At 44.4% G+C, this 19,742-nt stretch overlaps 2 protein-coding genes and 1 pseudogene across 2 annotated transcripts in view; all 3 read right to left on the bottom strand.

Moving 5' to 3' along the window:
• Positions 1–5,125, bottom strand: part of LOC107392604 (alcohol dehydrogenase 1) — a 10,607-nt gene extending 5,482 nt beyond the window's left edge. The window contains exons 1-2 of the mRNA XM_054741456.1: positions 4,985–5,125; positions 4,818–4,880 (exon numbers count right to left, since the gene is read on the bottom strand). Coding sequence (XP_054597431.1) covers positions 4,818–4,835 — 18 coding nt within the window. The 5' untranslated portion in view covers positions 4,836–4,880; positions 4,985–5,125. The remainder of the gene's footprint in view (positions 1–4,817; positions 4,881–4,984) is intronic.
• An 840-nt stretch (positions 5,126–5,965) lies between these two features.
• On the bottom strand, positions 5,966–11,627 carry LOC107392605 (alcohol dehydrogenase 1-like; annotated as a pseudogene).
• Positions 11,628–12,084: 457 nt separating this feature from the next.
• Positions 12,085–17,836, bottom strand: LOC107392602 (alcohol dehydrogenase 1). The gene is made up of 9 exons (XM_015970487.3): positions 17,707–17,836; positions 16,794–16,895; positions 14,585–14,726; positions 14,384–14,471; positions 14,099–14,318; positions 13,764–14,024; positions 13,555–13,687; positions 12,359–12,497; positions 12,085–12,271 (listed from the first exon to the last, which is right to left on the bottom strand). Exons 1-9 carry the CDS (start codon positions 17,722–17,724, stop codon positions 12,238–12,240), a joined length of 1,137 nt encoding a protein of 378 aa, XP_015825973.1. The 5' UTR covers positions 17,725–17,836; the 3' UTR covers positions 12,085–12,237.
• Positions 17,837–19,742: the final 1,906 nt, after the last annotated feature.

Raw genomic sequence — 19,742 nt, forward strand, 5'->3', positions numbered from 1 at the left:
TTCATCCTTATTAGTTCAGTCACCAGCAGGTGTGTGTGTGTGTGTGTGTGTGTGTGTGTGTGTGTGTGTGTGTGTGTGTGTGTGTGTGTGCCCGGTGTCTTTTGGAAGCATGAAAAGTGTTCCCTTATCGGCAAAAAAGTCTAAATTGTTGATTTACTGGATCTGATCTGTGCTCCACTTAATGAAAGAAATCAGTGATTAAAAAACATTTTGAACTAATACAATCTTTAATTATATATTATAATATTGTTTATCATAATAATATTTTTCACAGACTGTTTGGCTCTATTTGTCGGTTTGTGATATTGATAAATGTTATATATATTATGAATTGAGCAGGGAATGACCCCGAGTCAGTAACGACAGGTGGCTCTGGATCTGGGGATGATTGTCCCCGGATGGGGGTCTGAGCTGGGCCGTGGGGGACTGGGTCCTGGCTTATATGCTGCCGATGGCATAGACCTTTGGTGGACCTTTGTTAACCCTTAACTGACAGGAATACTTCTACTCTATCACAGGGAAGGTGAAGATCCAATTCTGCCTGGGTGTCTGATGTCTCATGTAGTTTGGAGTATTTAATTCGCCAGTTAAACATTACATCAACCACATTCCATGAAAATGCACACTTTGGGCCTTGAGGAGAAAACAGTCAACAGCACCTGGAGGGGGGATCTGTTCACTCAGCCTCGCCTCTGGTGCTGCTGCCCACTTCCAGTTTTAAGATGCATAGAGACTATTGGTTCTAGGGTTGTGTGCTGATACCAGTTGGCGTAGGCCAGAGGGTCCCATCCCCCCACCTGTATTAAATGCACTCCATAACAACGTACATCAGCAGCACAGGTTTGGGTCTGGGATAGTGGATCACTTTACCTTGCATTGGGCAACTCGCTCACGTTGGCCCAGTAAGAAGGGGACCATCTCCTGGGTACAGGAATGGTTGTGCCATTTGTGAAGCAACACCTGGACCAGAGTGTGCAGGGTGTGTATGGGGAGTGTGAGCGAGTGTAAAGCCTAATTTACCCTTCTCCATCAGCTCCGCGAGGGAGAGACGCGCACGCATTGACAGAGACGTTTTGCTTTCAGTCTTCTCCGTCAACTGGGGATTGTTGCGAAACAAATCCCCGCCAGGACAACAGAGGCGTAGTGCTAATCTGAGGTATCCTGCCACTATTGCAGTCACGTATCCGGTCCACAATTTGCTGTTGTGTTTACGTTGTTTTAATGTATTTCAGAGACTTTTTTAACACAGACAAATTTGTCCCTCATTCCTCTTCACGCGATCGGCACCTCTAAACCCAAGTTTCTCGTATTTTCCGTCCATGAATAAAACGCCTGCTGCACATCTTCGTACTCCTTCAGTTACAGGTAAATAAACTTTCATGTTTTCAGACTTTTCCACGATGCGTTTTTAAATCTGTTTCGTGTCTGCCGCTAAATATCTTTTTGTTGAAGCGGCAAAGACGGTGCTGATGACGAATGAAAACAGGAAGCAGCTTCCTGAACAGTCACAAGCTTGTGGTCTCCGTCTCTTTCGGCAGATAGTTAAAATTTGGGGCATGTGTCTGTCAGCCTCCGCAAGCCCGTCCGAGAGCCCTAGCGCCGACGCTAAATGGTGCAGCGTGTCTCCGTACCGACGCAGGCAGAGAAGCATAAATCAGACGACGTGTATTGTTGTATGTCTTTAGGTTGGATATGTTTATGTGTGAGAATGAGGGAGGGAGTGTGTTTGTGTGTGACTGTATATCTGTCAGGTAGGGTCCTTGGCTCCTATCCTCTCCTAGGACATCTTGTGGCACTACAACATCTTTGGCCTATTCCCCCCGCCACATTTCCTGCTGGTGGGTGGTGCTTCGGTCTGCTTGCATATTTTAAGCTCTAGTGTCTGGGGCTGGGTGTTGTGGCATCTGCCCGCTCGCTGCTGGTGGCTGCCTGGTGGGGCCTGGGCCCTTTGGCTGTATTGGGCCTCCGCTATGGTCTGGGCACTCTTAGGTCTTGGGCCGCTGAGTTCCAAGCTCAGCCTGCCCTGGTGTGGGCATCTGCGGGTCGGACCTAGAGGTTTGTCGTTATGAACTCCTGAGCCTCTGGCATGGCTGCTGGTTGGCTTCCCCGGGGAGCTCTTCTGCATCTCTCAAGGGGGTGGTGGTTGGGTTGCGCTCTGGCGGTGGTGTCCTCTGAGGTGTTCATGCTCCGGAGGCACCTCTGGATGTCTGGAGGTTGTATTTCCATCTTCCACGGGTCTTGGGGCAGGTCTGTGGTCCCTCACACTCACTATTAAAAACCCCTGTGGAGAAACCTTACATATACGCACACCGGTGCTCACATGGTGCTCTCACAAGTATGGACTCAGGTGTTTTTGACACATTACCTTGGGCTGTGGTTGGCACTAAATGCACCATGAATTAATTCGTACCGTGTGCTTTTCAGCTAACATTGCTACTGTTATGTATCCTGTTGTTTGGTGCAGTGATATCTCACTTCTGTTTTACCGTAAATCCTCTAATACAGGCCCGGGCCTCTATTTGACTCAAGCTCATCAAGCTCCAGGCCTTTATTGGAAGGAGGGCCAGTATTAGAGGCAGGCCTCTATTTCCATTTGAGCAAAATGAACTAATGTTCATTGGAGTTTTTGACAATTAAAATTGCGCCCACATTTTCAAAGTTAAACACATTTCTTTTAACAATGGTAGTTTCTGCTTCAGCCATCTCCCCCCTCCCCCTGCTTTAGCCCTCTCCCCCCTCCCCCTGCGCAGCGGCCGCAAACTCACTGATGCGCCTGCAGCCTCTCAGAGTTCCTGCTGCTCTAAACATTAAAATAATTATTTCATTTTCTGTTCCTCACTTCTGATGACCTTCAATGGTGTCTGTTTGTTGCAACAGCAGGTACAAAAACTAACTTGTTTTTATTTTGACTATTTTTCTGTCCTGTCTGTTTATTATCTTCCTGCATCTCCTCTCAATCCTAAAGAAAAACTGCTACCTGGGTTCATATATATTCACCTCATGAGTTACCTTTGAACTGCAGTTCTAAAAGATCTACCGACCGCAAAAACAGCGGAGTGCTCGCTGTTTGTCGGCCGTATCAGTGATCAGTGCGTCGGAGGACAAGGTGATGCGCGCAGCGCCCCGCTCCACAGCATGCAGCAAACGCATCAGGCGCAAATAAAAGACAGAAAACATTAAAGGAAATGAACTGACATGAACGATCGCGTGTTAAATTAGTTTTTGAGGTGGCGACACCTGATTGTTACTGTGGCCGTGCTCAGGAGGCAGATCTACCGACCGCGAAAACAGCGGAGCGCTCCCTGCTTGCCGGCCGCATCAGGGACAAGTTGATGCGCCCCGCTCCACAGCAGCGATACACATCAGGCGCAAATAAAAGACAGAAAACATTAAAGGAAATGAACCGACATGAACGATCGCGTGTCAGTGCCTACGGTCTGGCACAGCGCGTTGCCCCCCACCCCCGAGCGCAGGAGCTTGTCACCTGCTGACAGCAGGCTGCTGTCTTTTCCGAGGGCTGCATCTTGCCGGTCATTATCACGTGACAGCGACTAGTCGAAGACAGGCATAAAAAGTCACTATAGTGAAGTTGACTAGTTAATAAAACCCCTACTGCTGCTCTCCAGAGTGTTCTGCAGCATAATCAGCATGTTCTCTTTGAACTTGATAGTGTAATGACCTGGCTGGGGTTGTAAGCCAGGTGCATTCTGGGTATTGTGTTATATGTGTTTCCTATCATTCTGCTAGTTCCTATGTGCTGATTTGCGTGTTGTGTGAGTGTTATGTAAGCCACAGGGAAGGTGATGTGTGTTCTGTGGAGCGGGTTGAATTAGCATGGTTAACTGACACCGTGACTCTGTGTGGTAGGAGCGTGATAGAGGATCGTGTCTGTAGCGTTACAAAGCGTTGAAGAAAAGGCTTAATAAAGGTCTGCGTGAACTTCTACTGTCTCCTGCTGGTTGATTTGGGGACTATAACCCTGCCACCGGGACGCTCATACTTGCTTGTTACTACATTCCACCCGGCCACAATAAGAGACCGGCCATTATTTACCTGAACTAACTCTGACACCGGCCACAATTGGAGACCCGGCCTTTAATTGAATACCGGCCTGTATTAGAGGATTTACGGTATTTTTGTGTATCCCTGTTTTTTCTCTCTCTTTCTGCAAGTCTAGAAGCGAATTTGTGTACATCCTTTATTGTTTATTTTTATGACCTTTCCCTTGCACCCCCCCCCACCCCCCACCCCCCCACTTCTGTTTCTTTTCTGTCTCCTTGTTCATTGGGATTAAAAACAATCAAATGCATCTCTAATAAAGTTTTGATATAAGGTGGGGCATCGTAGCTGAATCTATAACGCTCCATCTGCAAGAGTGAAACTGTAAGGCTCGTTTTCGGTGTTCAGACATCAATTCTGATTGCTCTACAGCCGGACAGGACACGAGGGAAAAAGTAATGAAATATTTAAAGTCTTGTTTTCTTGCCTCCAACGGCCCAGAGGAGAGTGAAGCAACAGTTTAGAGTTCAGCTCAACTTTTATTGTTGCAATAAATGTTGCACAAAAGCCCCTGAAGAAATATTGCTCAGATTTAATCAGTTAGCACAGACCGGCACCAATTCTCAGAGTTGAACTCCCCACTGAACACCAAGAATAACGTTTAAAACCCAAAGTAGAGCTTCACTGAGAGGAGAAAGAAGGCGCACGGATAACCATCTTTGTTACGTCAGAGAAAGCTCTTAGAAAACTCTTAGTGATAGTCAGACGTTGCACAACACTGAGGATAACGTTTATCCTGACAACATGAGTTCACATACCTTCCCAGCTGTGTTCATTTTGGTTCCAATAACAATAAATCCAGAGAGTGGAGAAAGCTTCAGCTGCAGGACAAGAATGGAGAGAAAACTCTGAGCCAGGCAGTTTGACAGAAACGGGCGTGGACTTTATTCCCCAGCTGTTATCTGTTCCTTAAGCCATCACACACCTACTGCAGCACGAGGGGACATGAACGAACCAGAGACAACACGACCAGCGTCCAACTTCTACAGCATCTGGGTCTGGTTTGACAGATGTTAGTGAAAGATGCAGTCATTACCACACCATTCAGTTAAAAACACCCAAATAAAACTGTAGAAGCTAGAAAGAATGTGCATACATTTAAGTAACGCTAATCTGATGTGATTTTGTGTTAAAATGATGAATGTTTCCTATCTTACCTGTTGTAGATAAACTTCTTGAAGAGCCTCTATTCACAGTAATACATTTTTTGTCTTTTAGGACTGATGAGCCAACAGCTAGTGTATCTATACTGTCCCCAAATGGCTCAGATTTCCTAAAAGTCACAGCAGTAAATGAGACGGGATTTTATGAACATCGGAATCTGCAAAGTATGAAGGCAAAGGCCATGATGACACGGCCACAGGTGTGGTTACCATGGTTACCCCAACGAGCCACAGGTGGTCACCGCGTTTACAGTAGTAGGCCACAGGTGGTTACCGTGGTAACCATTTTGTATCACTGACAGTAACTTTAACATTTCTGTCCCCCTTGTTTCTTGCTACACTTCTACAGTTTAGACATCATTAGCTGACGTTTTGTTTTTGCTCAGAGTTTTATTTAAAGAGTAAGTCACCCCATACCAGAGTCTTAATCCACTCCCACTTCCTGTTTGAAAAATGGAACAAACGCTAATGCCTGGCAGACCAAGAGGGGGCGGAATCGCTAACAAATACACACACAGGCTCACAAAGACATTGTGACATCATATGGTACCAGCTAACGTCACAGTGTACCTCTTAGCCAACAGCGGTGGCAGATTTAAATTCAAATGCAGTGTAGAGTTTTACATGAAGATGGTGCAACACTGTCAGTTTTAGGCAAAATATTAAAATTTCAACTAAGATGCACTAAAGTGCCAAATTATTGACTACACATATCTACAGCAGGATTAGACACTCATTTATAGTTTATCAGCAAAAAAAAGTTGATTTGGGGGTGACTTGCTCTTTAAGTTAATCAGAAATGTGAATGAACTGTAGAAGAGAGTTGATGCCTGTTGGAGTTTTAGGCAGAAGCTTAATCAGCAACCAGTAACACATTTAAATGCCTTCATATTTTCCTTCAAGTGGTTTTGATCAGTGGTTCTTCAGAGCTTCTGAAGGTTCCTCGGTTCACGTTAATCACTGTTCAGGGACAAACCAGGATGGTTTCCAAGAACTTGAAACTGAATGTTTTAAATAAATGGCTGTTTCAATAATTAATGTAAACATCCACACAGAAACTACCACTCATCTGAAAATATTCTCTTCATGTTTGAACTCATTAAAGAGCAGTTTGTTCATTCTGTTTATGTAAAAATGACCCCAAATGCTTTTAATTTAAATTATTTACGTAATTAAATCTTTCCACATGTGGTCATCAGAGAATCACATTAAACATCTTCTGGAGGTTTGATTCGGATCCAGTGTTTAACATCCTGAGAGGCGGCTTCATGCTGGAGAAACGCTCAGAACGGTCCGTATGCTGCAGGAATATAAAAACACAGATTAGGAGCTCTGTAGGGATCAGAGCGGATTGTTGATAACAGGTGTTGGAGTGGATACCTTTTGCCATTCTTCAGCAGCTCAATGGCCTCGTTGACTTGATTTAAACTCATCCTGTGAGTGATGAACTCATCCAGCTTCACCTTCTTGTCCATGTAGGCTTTCACCATCTCAGGAACACCGGTTTTGCCCTTAAAGCCTGAGACATAGAGAACAGGAAAACTGTCACTTCCTGTCCTTATCCCAGCCTTCCACGTGATGCATCAGCGGTGCAAAACACAATAGACATGTTTTATCCACAAGCTCCCTTCCCACCCGGAGCGCTTCAGATGCAAAATGGTAGCGAAAGGGTTCTATGTAGCTGGTCCCGCAAAGTCCCAAAGTAGCCAGAGAATTGTGAACTCAAGCGTGATTTCAGATGAAAAGAAGAACGGAGAAAGACGGCAGTATGTATTCAAAAGGTCTGAGGTGTATCCTCTGTTTACCTCCGCTACGGAGGTTTCACAGATAATGACATATTTCTTCTAGTTAAGGAGCTGGAAATCTGCACATACATTTTAATTTGAAAGTTTTTGAATATTTTCCACTGCTTTTGTGTTTGACTTCCTGTCTGGCTTGATCTGAACTGCTAAGCTTGGCACAATCTGGAAGCATAGCACATAAAAATAGACTTGATGCATAAGCAATGCATCGCATCCCATCACCTTCGCAGCTCTTCTTGGTCGGTGGAAAGGCACCAATCCACTATAACAGCAGCTAATTGGTGCGTACCAAGCTAAGCGGACTTTGCACAAAGCTTAAGTGTCCAGTGGAAAGGCCCGGTTAAGATCTTGCGTTTGTAGCCCACCTCCAAACAGGGTCCCCTTCCATGTTCGTCCAGTCATGAGCTGAATGGGTCGAGCGCTAAAGTCCTGCAGGTCCGTCCAGCCAACAATCACACTCACGCCCCAGGCAGGGCTGCACGACTCTAAGGCACTACGCTGAGAGGAGAAAACACACAATGTCAGAAGACTTTTAACGTTCTTAAATACGTACAAAACTCTACCACATCTCACCATGACTTCCACATTTCCGACGCATTCCAGGGAGCAGTCCACTCCTCCTTTCGTCATCTCCATGAGCACCTGGCTGATGGGTTTATCGTGATCTTTGGGGTTCACGAACTCCGTGGCACCTAATACTTTGGCTTTCTCAAACTTGTCGGGGTTGATGTCGACAGCAATGATTCTCTTGGCTCCTGCAGCTTTGCATCCCATGACTGCAGCCAAACCCACGGCTCCCAGTCCAAACACGGCACACGTGGAACCCGGTTCCACCTAAACAGAAGGAACTTTAAGCCAGCGCGAACCTGAGGAGGTGGCACTGGCCTCCATTAGTCCTGGTGTTACCGGTGTACTCGGAGAAGGTGCTGGTTCCCATGAACTGCAGAACCTTCTTCCCCTTACAGGTGATCCTGGAGCTTGTCATGTCAAACTGAACAGGGTTTCTGAGGAGAAGATTTTAATGTCAAATGTTAAAGATTAACGGCTGGTGGGCATCAGGCGTTTCTGTAGAGGACATCCGTACCGTTTAGCACACAGGTTGGTCTTGGGACTCTTGCAGAGAGGACATTCCTGACAATTAATCGTGAACAAGGGGATGACCTTGTCCCCTACAGGGAAAAAAAAACATGTGTTTTATATTTTCAGTGAGAAGTTTGTTTTAGTTTGGGTTTAGTGATAGTTCAACAGACCAGGCTGAAACTCGGTGACACCAGGACCTACACTCTCCACTATCCCGGCTCCCTCGTGTCCCAGAACCACCGGGTAAATGTTCTTGCTGGTGTCTTTGTACAGGAAGTACAGGTCTGACTGGCACAGACCTGTAGCCACAACCTGCAGAGAAAACCACAAACAAAATGAAAAGAGTATTATTTTACTAGCCTTCTCCTCTTGGTAGATTTAATGGTTTCATGGGTTTGTCCGTGGAATTCCAGCCTACCAGTGGGTGTAAGAGCTGATCCCAAAATTGATATCTAATATTGAAATCCTGACTATAATTAATGTATTATTTAAATGTGAATACTTGTTTTCCAAACCAATGAACTTTGGGGAACATAAAATCTAAACATATCAGAAAAAGACCCTGACCTTGATCCGGACCTCCTCCTTCTGAGGGGGATCCACCTCCACCTCCTCCATCACCAGAGGCTGTTTGGACCCCCAGACCACTGCCGCCTTACACCTGATGACCTGCAGACGAAGTGAAAACACTCAGGGGTCAGAATTGGGTCATTCTTGAGTTTGTTCAAATTTAATTAGTGAAAGCTGCAAAGAGAAATCTGCAAAGCAAGTTGGCTTTTAAACACAAACATGGTAACGGAACAGTCACCCCTCTCATCAGCTAGCATTTGCCTAATACCAGAACCTGCATTGCCAGAGGAAACGGGATAGTGTTAAACACCAGTCGCCGTTTTCTGCGTTGTTGTCCATGACTTCAAATGGTGCTTTACTTTTTGGGTCTCCATTGATTTTTTGTTTTTTTTCTTGCTTAATACACAATAATTCTGTCAACACAGAGATGGCAACTGTGTGGGCCTTGGGGGCTGGTATCCAGCATGTTTTAGTGGATTCTCTGGCCCAACACACTTGATTCAGTGGTTGAATCACCTGTGCAGCAGCTCATCAGGCTCTGCAGAAGTCTGTTAATCACCTACTATGTAATCAGGTGTGTTGAAGCAGGGTTAAAACTAACATGCTGGATACCGGCCCTAGAGGCCTGGAATTGAATAGCCCTGCTGTAAAGGGTCGTTTTAGCACATACTGCGTCAAGAAAATTATTTAAAAATATCAAAATGTTGCAAAGTATTCCTTTGAATAGTTTTTTACATACATGTTTTGCTACTATTTATTTTTATTTTTAAAACTGTTTAGAAAATTTCATAATCTTTGAAACCAGGTGGAGTTCCTTTTCATTTTTTCTGTATAATCCATGTTTAAGTCTAACACTCTTATATCTGTCCATCCTTCTATCCAGGCGGCCTTGAGGGTTGGGGGTGGTGTCATCAGATCTTCAGACCCATCTCCATCTTATCCCTCCTCATCCAGCTCATCCTGAGGAACTCTGAGGCATTCTCAGACCAGATGTGAGCTATAATCTCTACTGTGAGTCCTGGATCTTCTCCCAGTGTCTGAAACTTCTCCTTTGGTTGGTGTCTGTTGGGTATTTTTATAATTGTACCTTTTTGAGGCCTAAAATATGCCCAATTTGTGTTATTAACACTTCATGAATCTCTGTGTCTGCCAACTGTGGCTGTTCATGAAAGGTTGAGCAGAGAAGCTTGTTTGCAGTCAAGGATGTTGATTCCAACCAAACCTCTGTACCTCTGTAACCTGAGAAGGCCCCGCCTTCTCCTCCACCTTTGCTGAATAAAGCCCCTGGGAAACTGAGGAGACTTGGGAGTGATGGGGGAAAGGCCTCGGAGGAGGTTTTTCCCTGCGTTAACTCTCCTTTATTTTGGGGACTCAGGGTAAAATGTCTTCCTTGTTGTCATGAGTGTTATTTCAGGTTCCAGGGTTATGGAGATTAAATATTACCTAACATTAAATATTACCCAACATCTTGGTGGAGAATGCGGGCATGCAGAGCTGGTGAGCTGAAGGCTTTCCTCAGGAACAGAGGGGGGCTGGTTAGCTCCATGGAGGGGTTTCTGCACCCAGCTCTCGCATGACGATTCATGGACATTACGAATAATCTATTCTCTCTCTCTGTGTGTGTCGTCCTTTAAGGTAATATGGGATAAATCTAAAATTACCTATCAGTGTCCATAAGGTGTCCTCACCAGATGTCCACTGGTTCAGCAGCCCAATGTAGATGCAGCTTTAAGCATCTGATTTTATATTTCATGTGCATGATAAAATGGGAAGTAAAAATTGGGGGCTTGTCCAGGATATTTAAGCTTAGATTATTAGATGTGGGCTTAATAAACTCAGCAGGTTTCAGCTTTGTGCGTCAGCTGTTGTTTTATTATTTAGTTAGAAAAGAAATAATATAAAGTATCAAAAGTCACCAATGGCTGTGGCTTCTGGAAACTTTAACTATAAAGATAAAAAAACTGTAAAAAAAAGCAGCAAGTTTTATTTCACGTTTATCTTTAAAGACAACCTTGTAAAGAGTTCATTTAATTAGCCTGAACTCTTAATCTTTTACATTTGTACAGACTAAGTCTGACCAAAGTGCTTCTGCACAAGCAGGAGTCTGAAGTCCAAACCTACTGCAGTACTGCTGCTGCAGTGTTTGCTGCATTTGACCCACTTTGAAGGTAAATTACACTCAATTTGTGTCAAATATCTAAATTTTCTTTTATTTCTGGGCAGGATTTCCTACTTTCACATCAACAGTTTGGACAAAAATGACTATTAAACGACACAGAGAAAACACTAAATATGTTTCAGAAGAAACAACTGAAACAAAAAGTGTCAGAAAATTAAACAAAAAGGGAATCTGAGCTCACGTCAGACTCTTTTACATATTTTTACACAATAAAATATAAATAGTTGTACATTTGAACTTTGAAGAAGAAAAAGAAACACACAAAGGTGTTTTTTCCTTCTTACCTTCCCAGTTGTGTCCATTGTTTTTGCAAAAGGAAAGAGTCAGAGTCCAGAAGAGACAGATGAGGAAGCAACAGCTGCAGGACAGGAGAGTGAGATAACAGGATCCAGACAATTTAACTAGCAGGTTTAGGACTTTAGCCTGACCAAAAACCTACAAATCCACATTCCAGTTTCACTAGAGAGACACTTCAAGGTCAGCATCGTCAAATTTTAAATGAGCCGGATCATCATAAACTATAATCACCTATAATTATGGGACAATCTTGCAGATGGGAAGGAAAATGGATGCAGGAAAACTCCAGATTCACAAGCGTTATCTTATCTTTGCCTCAGCTCAGAACATTTATTTCCCTCTAGAAGACCAGGATAAGGGTGTCCATCAGCAGATATAGAAAGGTTCATGTGGACCCATCCTTCTCTCTCCAAATGAAGGAAACCTTTTTCTTTGACTTTAGTTAAACATTAGAGGTGCTGAACAAAGGTGCTGGGGGGGGGGGGGGGGGACTAGTTTAAAGTAAAATAAAAAATTTCCAATAGCATTAACTAACTTGTACAACAAAGTAGTTAATCCTGGAACTGACACTCTTTGTTAATATTGATTGTGAATTGATTTAAATCGAGAATCGGAATCGAATCGAATTATGAGTTGCTCTAAGATTCACATCCCTATTGAACATATTAGCAAAAGCTGGGAAATTTTCTATAAATCTTGTAAATCACGATCTGTTTTTTTCTCTCACCTTGGTCTGACCCTCCTCCTGAGGAGGGACTTCCTCCTTGGCTTGTTGTTCTCCCAGCTACAAAACCAACTGACCTGATAATGAGCAACTGAAGACAGCTAAGTTTATTATCAATCAATCAAAGCTTTATTTATAAAGCGCCTTCCGCAACCCTGTCAGGAAGCCCAAAGCGCTGATTATTAATGTAGTTCAAACAGACCCAGGAAATTAAGATTGGAAACTCAGACGCTTTATTTGTTCAGGTGATTTATTTTGCTCCATAAACAGTTTGTTGCGTTGCACATTCGACCCGTGGATGTAAATCTCAGGTGATGCACAGCGGGTTGTCCTAAATCACATATGTAAAAGTCTTCTTCTGAGTTATTGTGGAGAAACACTCAGGACCGTTCGGATGCTGCAGAATAAACAAAAAGTACAAATTAGAAGGTTTTTACTGGCTAATGTGGTTTACAGAGATGTGAAGGCGGCTTTGGGGAGGTACCATTTGCCGTGTTTCATCAGCTCAATGGCATCATTGACTTGAGCCAAAGTCATGTTGTGGGTGATGAATTCATCCAGCTTCACCTTCTGATCCAGGTAGGCTTTGACCATCTGAGGTACTCCATCCTTACTCTTGAACCCTGAGTCAGACAGTAAATGAGAGTTATGGATCAGCGGAGGTCTATTTGATCCAGATTCAAACTTTCTCCATAAACCAATTCAATTCAGTTCTATTCAAAAATACTTTATTGATCCCAGAGGGAAATTGATTAAATGTGTTGTTTCCCGTGTTCCTCATCAAACCCCAACCAACAACCTCATCGGTCTGCTTTCAGGATCCTGGTTGAGTTCTGAGTAAAATGGTGTCAATCCAAGCTAATCAGATACATCTATCCATTTTTCTTTGCCTTTCCAGGGTTGGGTCAGGGGGGCAGTAGCCTAAGCAGAAAGACCCAAACTTCCCTCTCCCCAGCCACTTGGGCCAACTCCTCCATGGGAATCCTAAAGCGTTCCCAAGCCAGCGGAGAAACAAAGTCCTTCCCTCCAGCGTGTCCTAGGTCTTCCTTTGGATCTCCTGGTTGAATGTGCCTGGAATGCCTCACCAGAGGGACGTCCAGGAGGCATCCTAACCAGATGCCCGGGCCACCTCAACTGGCTCCTCTCGATGATAATCAGATACAACGTTCTCAAAATAACTAGCCTGGTCAGCTTTCACCAGCAGGTCTGAGTTTACCAGGTGACATCAGTTCTGCCCCACCTCCTTGAGTCCAGGACCTAGCTGCAGGTCAGTTGATGCATCCATGAGATCAATCCTTATGATCTAATCTGTGCTCGGACTTATTGTAGACAAATCATCCATCTTCAGCTTCAGAAAAGCATAGTCACGGCACACAAGATCATAAAAGTTCTCCAGAAGAGTGGTCTGCCACCAAGCAGGCCTTTGGCTGACTGGCTTCAGCTGTCCCTGCTCCTGCATGTGCAGTTCCTGCTATGGAATACTTCACTGCAGCTGCATTCCCTAAACTACAGACTAGGATTGTCTCAGAGCAGTTTGGGAAATGCAGGATGATGTTGGAGGGTCATTGAATCAATGACCAGACAATTAATTTACTTGCTCCAAGCTTAAAGGTTTTTGCTTCAAGTATGAACAAACATGAGTGGTTACCTGACTTATGTTTTTGTAGGAAGTTGTATTACCTCCAAACAGGGAGCCTTTCCATGTACGGCCGGCGATGAGGTTAATGGGTCGAGCAGAAAAGTCGTGCAAATCTGTCCAACCAACAACCACGCTGACACCCCACCCTTTCGTACAAGACTCAAGGGCACTGCGCTGTTGGAGAAGAGCAGCAATAAGAAAACTGTGTTAGGGTGTGATAAAGGATTTGACCCACTTTGGTCATCCTCACCATGACTCCCACATTCCCGACGCATTCCAGAGAGAAGTCCACTCCTCCGTCAGTTAGCTCAGCTAGCACCTGGCTGATGGGTTTGTCGTGATCTTTGGGGTTCACAAACTCCGTGGCACCAAACACTTTGGCTTTCTCAAACTTGTCGGGGTTCACGTCAACAGCGATGATCCTCTTGGCCCCTGCAAACTTGCAACCCATGACTGCTGCCAAACCTACGGCTCCCAGTCCGAACACGGCACACGTGGAGCCCGGTTCCACCTGAACAGGGGGTTGGTTTAGGTGTCTTGGAAGTCTCAATTATTTTAGGATGTCTATGGTCCAATAGTACGCACCTTAGCAGTATTAACCGCTGCACCAAACCCGGTGCAGATCCCACAACCAAGCAGACAGACTTTATCCAGAGGAGCAGCTGGGTCGATCTTAGCCACCGCGATCTGGTTCATCACGGTATACTCGGAGAAGGTGCTGGTTCCCATAAACTGTAGAACCTTCTTCCCCTTGCAGGTGAACCTGGATTCTTCTAAGGCCATTACATCATAATGCTCAGCAGCCCTGCACACAAAAGTCTAGATGCATCCTTGATGAAGACATCCTGGTCTAATGGACACTGAACTCACCATCCTTTCTCACACTGGTTACTCTTCGGATTTTTACAAAAGCGACACTCCCGACACTGGGAGATGAAGAGGGGGATGACCTTGTCTCCTGAAATTCAAAATGATATGAGAGGAAATGATGAGAAACATGGTGGTTTTCCAGTCGTTACAGTCAAATTAGAAAGTAATGTTTGTGAGATCTGTTACTAAGGCTTAACTCACCTGGTTGAAACTCTGTGACACCAGGTCCGACGCTCTCCACTATCCCGGCTCCTTCGTGGCCCAGAACGGCTGGGAAGCCATCTTTGTGCATCCCCTCAAACAGGTGGTACAGGTCAGTGTGGCACACACCTGTGGCCACGATCTGCCCAGAAAACATACCATGAATCAGCAGTTTTCCACTTAACACCAATTCAACATTTGACCTGAGTGATTCTGGATTTAACACTAAAAGTTCATTAAAAGTATTTTGAGTTGCTCTAATGTTGCTCGTTAGCAACATCTATCAGGTAAATGTGTAGGAATGGGCCTCCTAAAGACGAAACTTCTACACTCGCCTGCCACTTTATTAGGCACACCTGTTCAAGTGTTTATAAAGCAAAAACACCTCATCAGCCAATCACATGGTAACATTTTTTCTTCTAAATGACTTGGTGAAGTTCCAACTAAGCATCACAATGGAGAAGTTACTATGAACATAGCTTGTTGGTACCAGACTGGCCTGATCTATCGGGATTTGAACCCAAAACCATCATCAGGGTCTACAAGACTAGTCAGATGGTTCGGTCTCTCTCTCTCTCTCTCTCTCTCTCTCTCTCTCTCTCTCTCTCTCTCTCTCTCTCTCTCTCTCTCTCTCTCTCTCTCTCTCTCTCTCTCTCTCTCTCTCTCTCTCTCTCTCTCTCTCTCTCTCTCTCTCTCTCTCTCTCTCTCTCTCTCTCTCTCTCTCTCTCTCTCTCTCTCTCTCTCTCTCTCTCTCTCTCTCTCTCTCTCTCTCTCTCTCTCTCTCTCTCTCTCTCTCTCTCTCTCTCTCTCTCTCTCTCTCTCTCTCTATATATATATATTTACGCACACACACACACACACACACACACACACACACACACACACACACACACACACACACACACACACACACACACACACTCACCTAAAGGATTGTTAGGAACACCATACTAATACGGTGTATTAGAGAGGATAGCATCTTGCAGCTGATGGAGATTTGTGGGATGCACATCCAGGGCACGAAGCTCCCGTTCCACCACATCCCAAAGATGCTCTATCGGGTTGAGATCTGGTGACTGTGGGGGCCGTTGTAGTACGGTGAACCCATTGTCATGTTCAAGAAACTGATTTGAAATGATTGGAGCTTCGTGACATGGTGCATTATCCTGCTGGAAGTAGCCATCAGAGGATGGGTACATGGTGGTAATGAAGGGGTGGACATGGTCAGAAACAATGCTCAGGTCGCCCGTGGCATTTAAAACATGCTTATTTGGCACTAAGGGGCCTAAAGTGTGCCAAGAAAACATCCCCCACACCATTACACCACCACCACCTGCCTGCACAGTGGTAACAAGGCATGATGGGACCATGTTCTCATCCTGTTTACGCCAAATTCTGACTCTACCATCTGAATGTCTCAACAGAAATTCAGACTCAACAGACCAGGCAACATTTTTCCAGTCTTCAACTGTCCCATTTTGGTGAGCTGGTGCAAAATGTAGCCTCTTTTTCCTATTTGTAGTGGAGATGAGTGGTACCCAGTGGGGTCTTCTGCTGTTGTAGCCCATCTGCCTCAAGGTTGTGCGTGTTGTGGCTTCACAAATGCTTTGCTGCATTCCTCAGTTGGAACGAGTGCTTATTTCAGTCAAAATTGATTTTCCATCAGCTTGAATCAGTCGGCCCATTCTCCTCTGACCTCTTGCATCAACAAGGCATTTTGGCCCACAGGACTGCCGCATACCGGATGTTTTTTCCTTCACCATTCCTTGTAAACCCAAGAAATTGTGGGTGAAAATCCCAGTAACTGAGCAGACCGGCCCGTCTGGTACCAACAACCATACCACGCTCAAAATAGCTTAAATCACCTTTCTTTCCCATTCTGACATTCAGTTTGGAGTTAAGATTGTCTTGGCCAGGACCACACTCCTAAATGCATTGAAGCAACTGTCATGTGATTGGTTGATTAGATAATTGCATTAAGGAGAAGTCGAACGAGTGTTCCTAATAATCCTTCAGGTGAGTGTATATATACATACATAAGGCGATTTTTGCTTTTACCTTTTAGGGTTTAGCAAAACCCAAAATCTCTGTAGACTGCCTCACAAATACACCGAGACATCTAATGTGTGTGTGTGTGTGTGTGTGTGTGTGTGTGTGTGTGTGTGTGTGTGTGTGTGTGTGTGTGTGTGTGTGTGAGCCAACAGCCCACCTTGATCCGTATCTCTCCCGCCTGAGGTGGAGCCACTTCAATCTCCTCCATCACCAGAGGCTTGTTGGGCTCCCAGGCCACGGCTGCCTTGCACCTGATGACCTAAAGCATCAGTGACACCAGCATGAATTTCTGCGCCTGCGGTTAAATTACATCCCAGAAACGGAGCCGCCTCAATTTCCTGAAACGCTGCGAGCGTTCCGTCATCTGACAAATTTAATCTACAGGGCTGTTATGTCAAACTTGAACCACGTTTCGGGGTGCATTCTCCCAGGTGTGAAAGCGTTTAAACAGACTGATGTGAAACATTTAAACAATGTCTTAGAAAAAGCTTCTCCTATAAGAACAAAATAAAAACACATCAAAACTGATGTATGCAAAAAAACAACAACAAAGCATCGTCTGTGAGAAAGCAGACACATGCATCATAGAAACGTATTTTGTTTAAAGTCAGTTTTACTAAGAAAATCCTTAAAGGGAGCAACTTCAGCATCACAGGGTGAATTTGTGTTTGACATTTTCAGGATTCCATATTTGAATTTCTTGGCCTTTCACCACATTTTCCCTCCAGAGTTTTGCTGCCAAAACCCACAGTTGCGCAAAACTGTGGGATTAGTTTCAAACTTTGAGACGAGTCTAAACAGAAGAACTTTAGCCATGTTCTCCTGCTGCAGAAGCAAACTTTAAGCTGGTAGAATAACGATGCATTTGCAAAAATAAGATAATCAACACAAAGAATCCGATTTTTTAAAACTTTGTTCTTTCAGATTTGTTGCTTTTGCTTCACTTAAATGAACTTTATCCAACATGCAGAACATTTATGTCCAAATCAAATCATTTTATCATTTAATTAGATTTATTTTTAGTTTAAGCATGTCCTGCACGGTGAAACTGCCTAAAGTCATGCACCTACCTTTCCAGCTGTAGCCATTATTCCAGATTGAAGCAGAGTGGAGAGGACTGGACGGGAGCAGCAGGAGGCAAACGGTGAAGGATCTAAATCTGAGATTGGTTTATATACTGTAGCTGGAAACTCAGTTATGCAACTCCTCAGCTGGAGGAGGAGATTATTGCACAGATCACAGATGATCACATCCCAGGGAGAAAAACCCAAGTTTGCCTTTCAAAGACCTCAGATTATTTAATCCCAACATCCTTTGTGGTCTCGCCACGAAATTGATTTAGTAAACTTTAAAAGTTTTGATTTCTTTTTGTAGTTTTTGTTAAACTGAGAGATTGCTATCGGATTAAATCGTTCTCTACCCATTCAGAGGGTGACAAAGATTTTGTTGTTACTCCTAAAGTTGGGGTCATGACCTCGTGTTTGTGAAAGGACCTCCAGAAATGGAAGAAAAATAATGTAACACATGTTTTCAGATATTTAAGAATATAAAAAGTCAAATAGATCAAAGCAGTAAATGTTTGTGATGTTTGGGCTTAGACATTAGCTTGTGGATGAGAACACAAGAAGCTTCTTCGTCCCATGATGGTATCGAATGAGATCAAGGAAACTGCTGAAAAGATGACGGAACATTGATTAGTTTGATTCTTCAATCATTCTTTGATTCGAGACAGCCGACCCAGACTAGATGAGAGGAGAACCCAGGAGAACATCATCCCTCCTGACCTTTTACATCAATACCTACTCAGCGCGGCACAACAGGGTTTCAAGCTATTTCCATTAGTATCGGGTATCAGGTCTCCATCATACTTTCAGTAACTGCTTCAATGTGGTTCCAAGTGAATGGAGCCCTGCTGAAAACATGACGTCAACAGCTGATTGGCTAAGGGAGTGGCGCCAGACGCAAGGCCGTCAGCATCGTCAAGGACCACATCAAACTGTTCACCCTGCTACTATTCAGCAGACGTTCCTGGGGCCTAAATGCCCGGACATCTAGATTAAACAACGGTTTCTACCATCAGGTATTCAGGAGACCCACTCACCGCCGTCTAGAGACGATCATCTGGATAAGGAACTTAAAGACCAAGCTCACTGAGAAACCGCTTTTTAGGTTCTTTTTGAAATATGATCGGTCACTCGGAGTTTCTCCTGTAGACGGAATGTGGAAACAGTCTTCTACCCCTATTTCCTGTATTAGTTGCAAATAGAAAGTAGACGGGGGCGCACTGAGCTTAGAAAAAGCCACACAGATCTACGTCACACTGTGAATCAGCATTCATGGACTCATTCATCTAGCCCCATCATGACGGGGAGGGCCGTTGTTAGTTTAGCGTCCAAGAGAGTGCAGAGCACGACTCAGCTAGTAGAAGCTAACCGTTAGCGTTAGCAACTCCACAACACGGCAGAACTCCTTCAGGCTTTTTTTTTGTGAAGATAAAACAAAAGTTGCAGAGCAAGCAGTCAGTAGTAGTCACGTTGCTGTTAGCCAATCAGAGGAAAGATGTCTGAATATCAATAGGACTAGTTTTCTACTCCCCTCTCATCTGGCTCATCTCTAGTCCCTGGAACATCAGCACCAGTTATTTCCCCCAGAGATCGACTCACAAGGCATTCATTTATACTAGAGACCACTGCAGATGTGATGGACTTGGTCTTTATTGTTGTTTTTCTTTCTTTTATTTAAAATTGAGTGTTTCTTTCACCTTGTCATCACATTTCATTGGAGAATTGGCTTGTGTTGACCTATGACTTGAGTCAGCTCCTCTAAATCTAAGTTGGAATATTGCCTCCAGGCCTAAAGTGGGAACGTTGTCTCGTTCCTGAATGATGGATGGATGGATGGAGGAGGGCTGCACCAGCATGTCAGAAACTTGTCTGCGGTAATGAGGATGGTGATCCTGCAGGAGCTGAACCAAAACACAAAAGTTCGGACCTGGTGGTCGAACTCTAACCTCCTCCATAAGGTGGCTGTAGTTCCTTCTCCTCCTCACCAGGAGTCAGCTGAGGTGGTTCTACGGTCCGATTAGGACGTCTCCTCGTTGCTTCTT

Source organism: Nothobranchius furzeri, chromosome 18 (genome assembly GCF_043380555.1).
Source record: "Nothobranchius furzeri strain GRZ-AD chromosome 18, NfurGRZ-RIMD1, whole genome shotgun sequence".
Lineage (NCBI taxonomy): Eukaryota > Metazoa > Chordata > Actinopteri > Cyprinodontiformes > Nothobranchiidae > Nothobranchius > Nothobranchius furzeri.

Bases quoted from the DNA above. Each gene is read 5' to 3' on its own strand.
- LOC107392602 (XM_015970487.3), bottom strand. The intron at 14,472-14,584 runs GTGAGTTAAGCC...TTTGAATTTCAG, and splicing joins TGTCACAGAGTTTCAACCAG to GAGACAAGGTCATCCCCCTC. The intron at 14,025-14,098 runs GTGCGTACTATT...CCCCCTGTTCAG, and splicing joins CAGCGGTTAATACTGCTAAG to GTGGAACCGGGCTCCACGTG.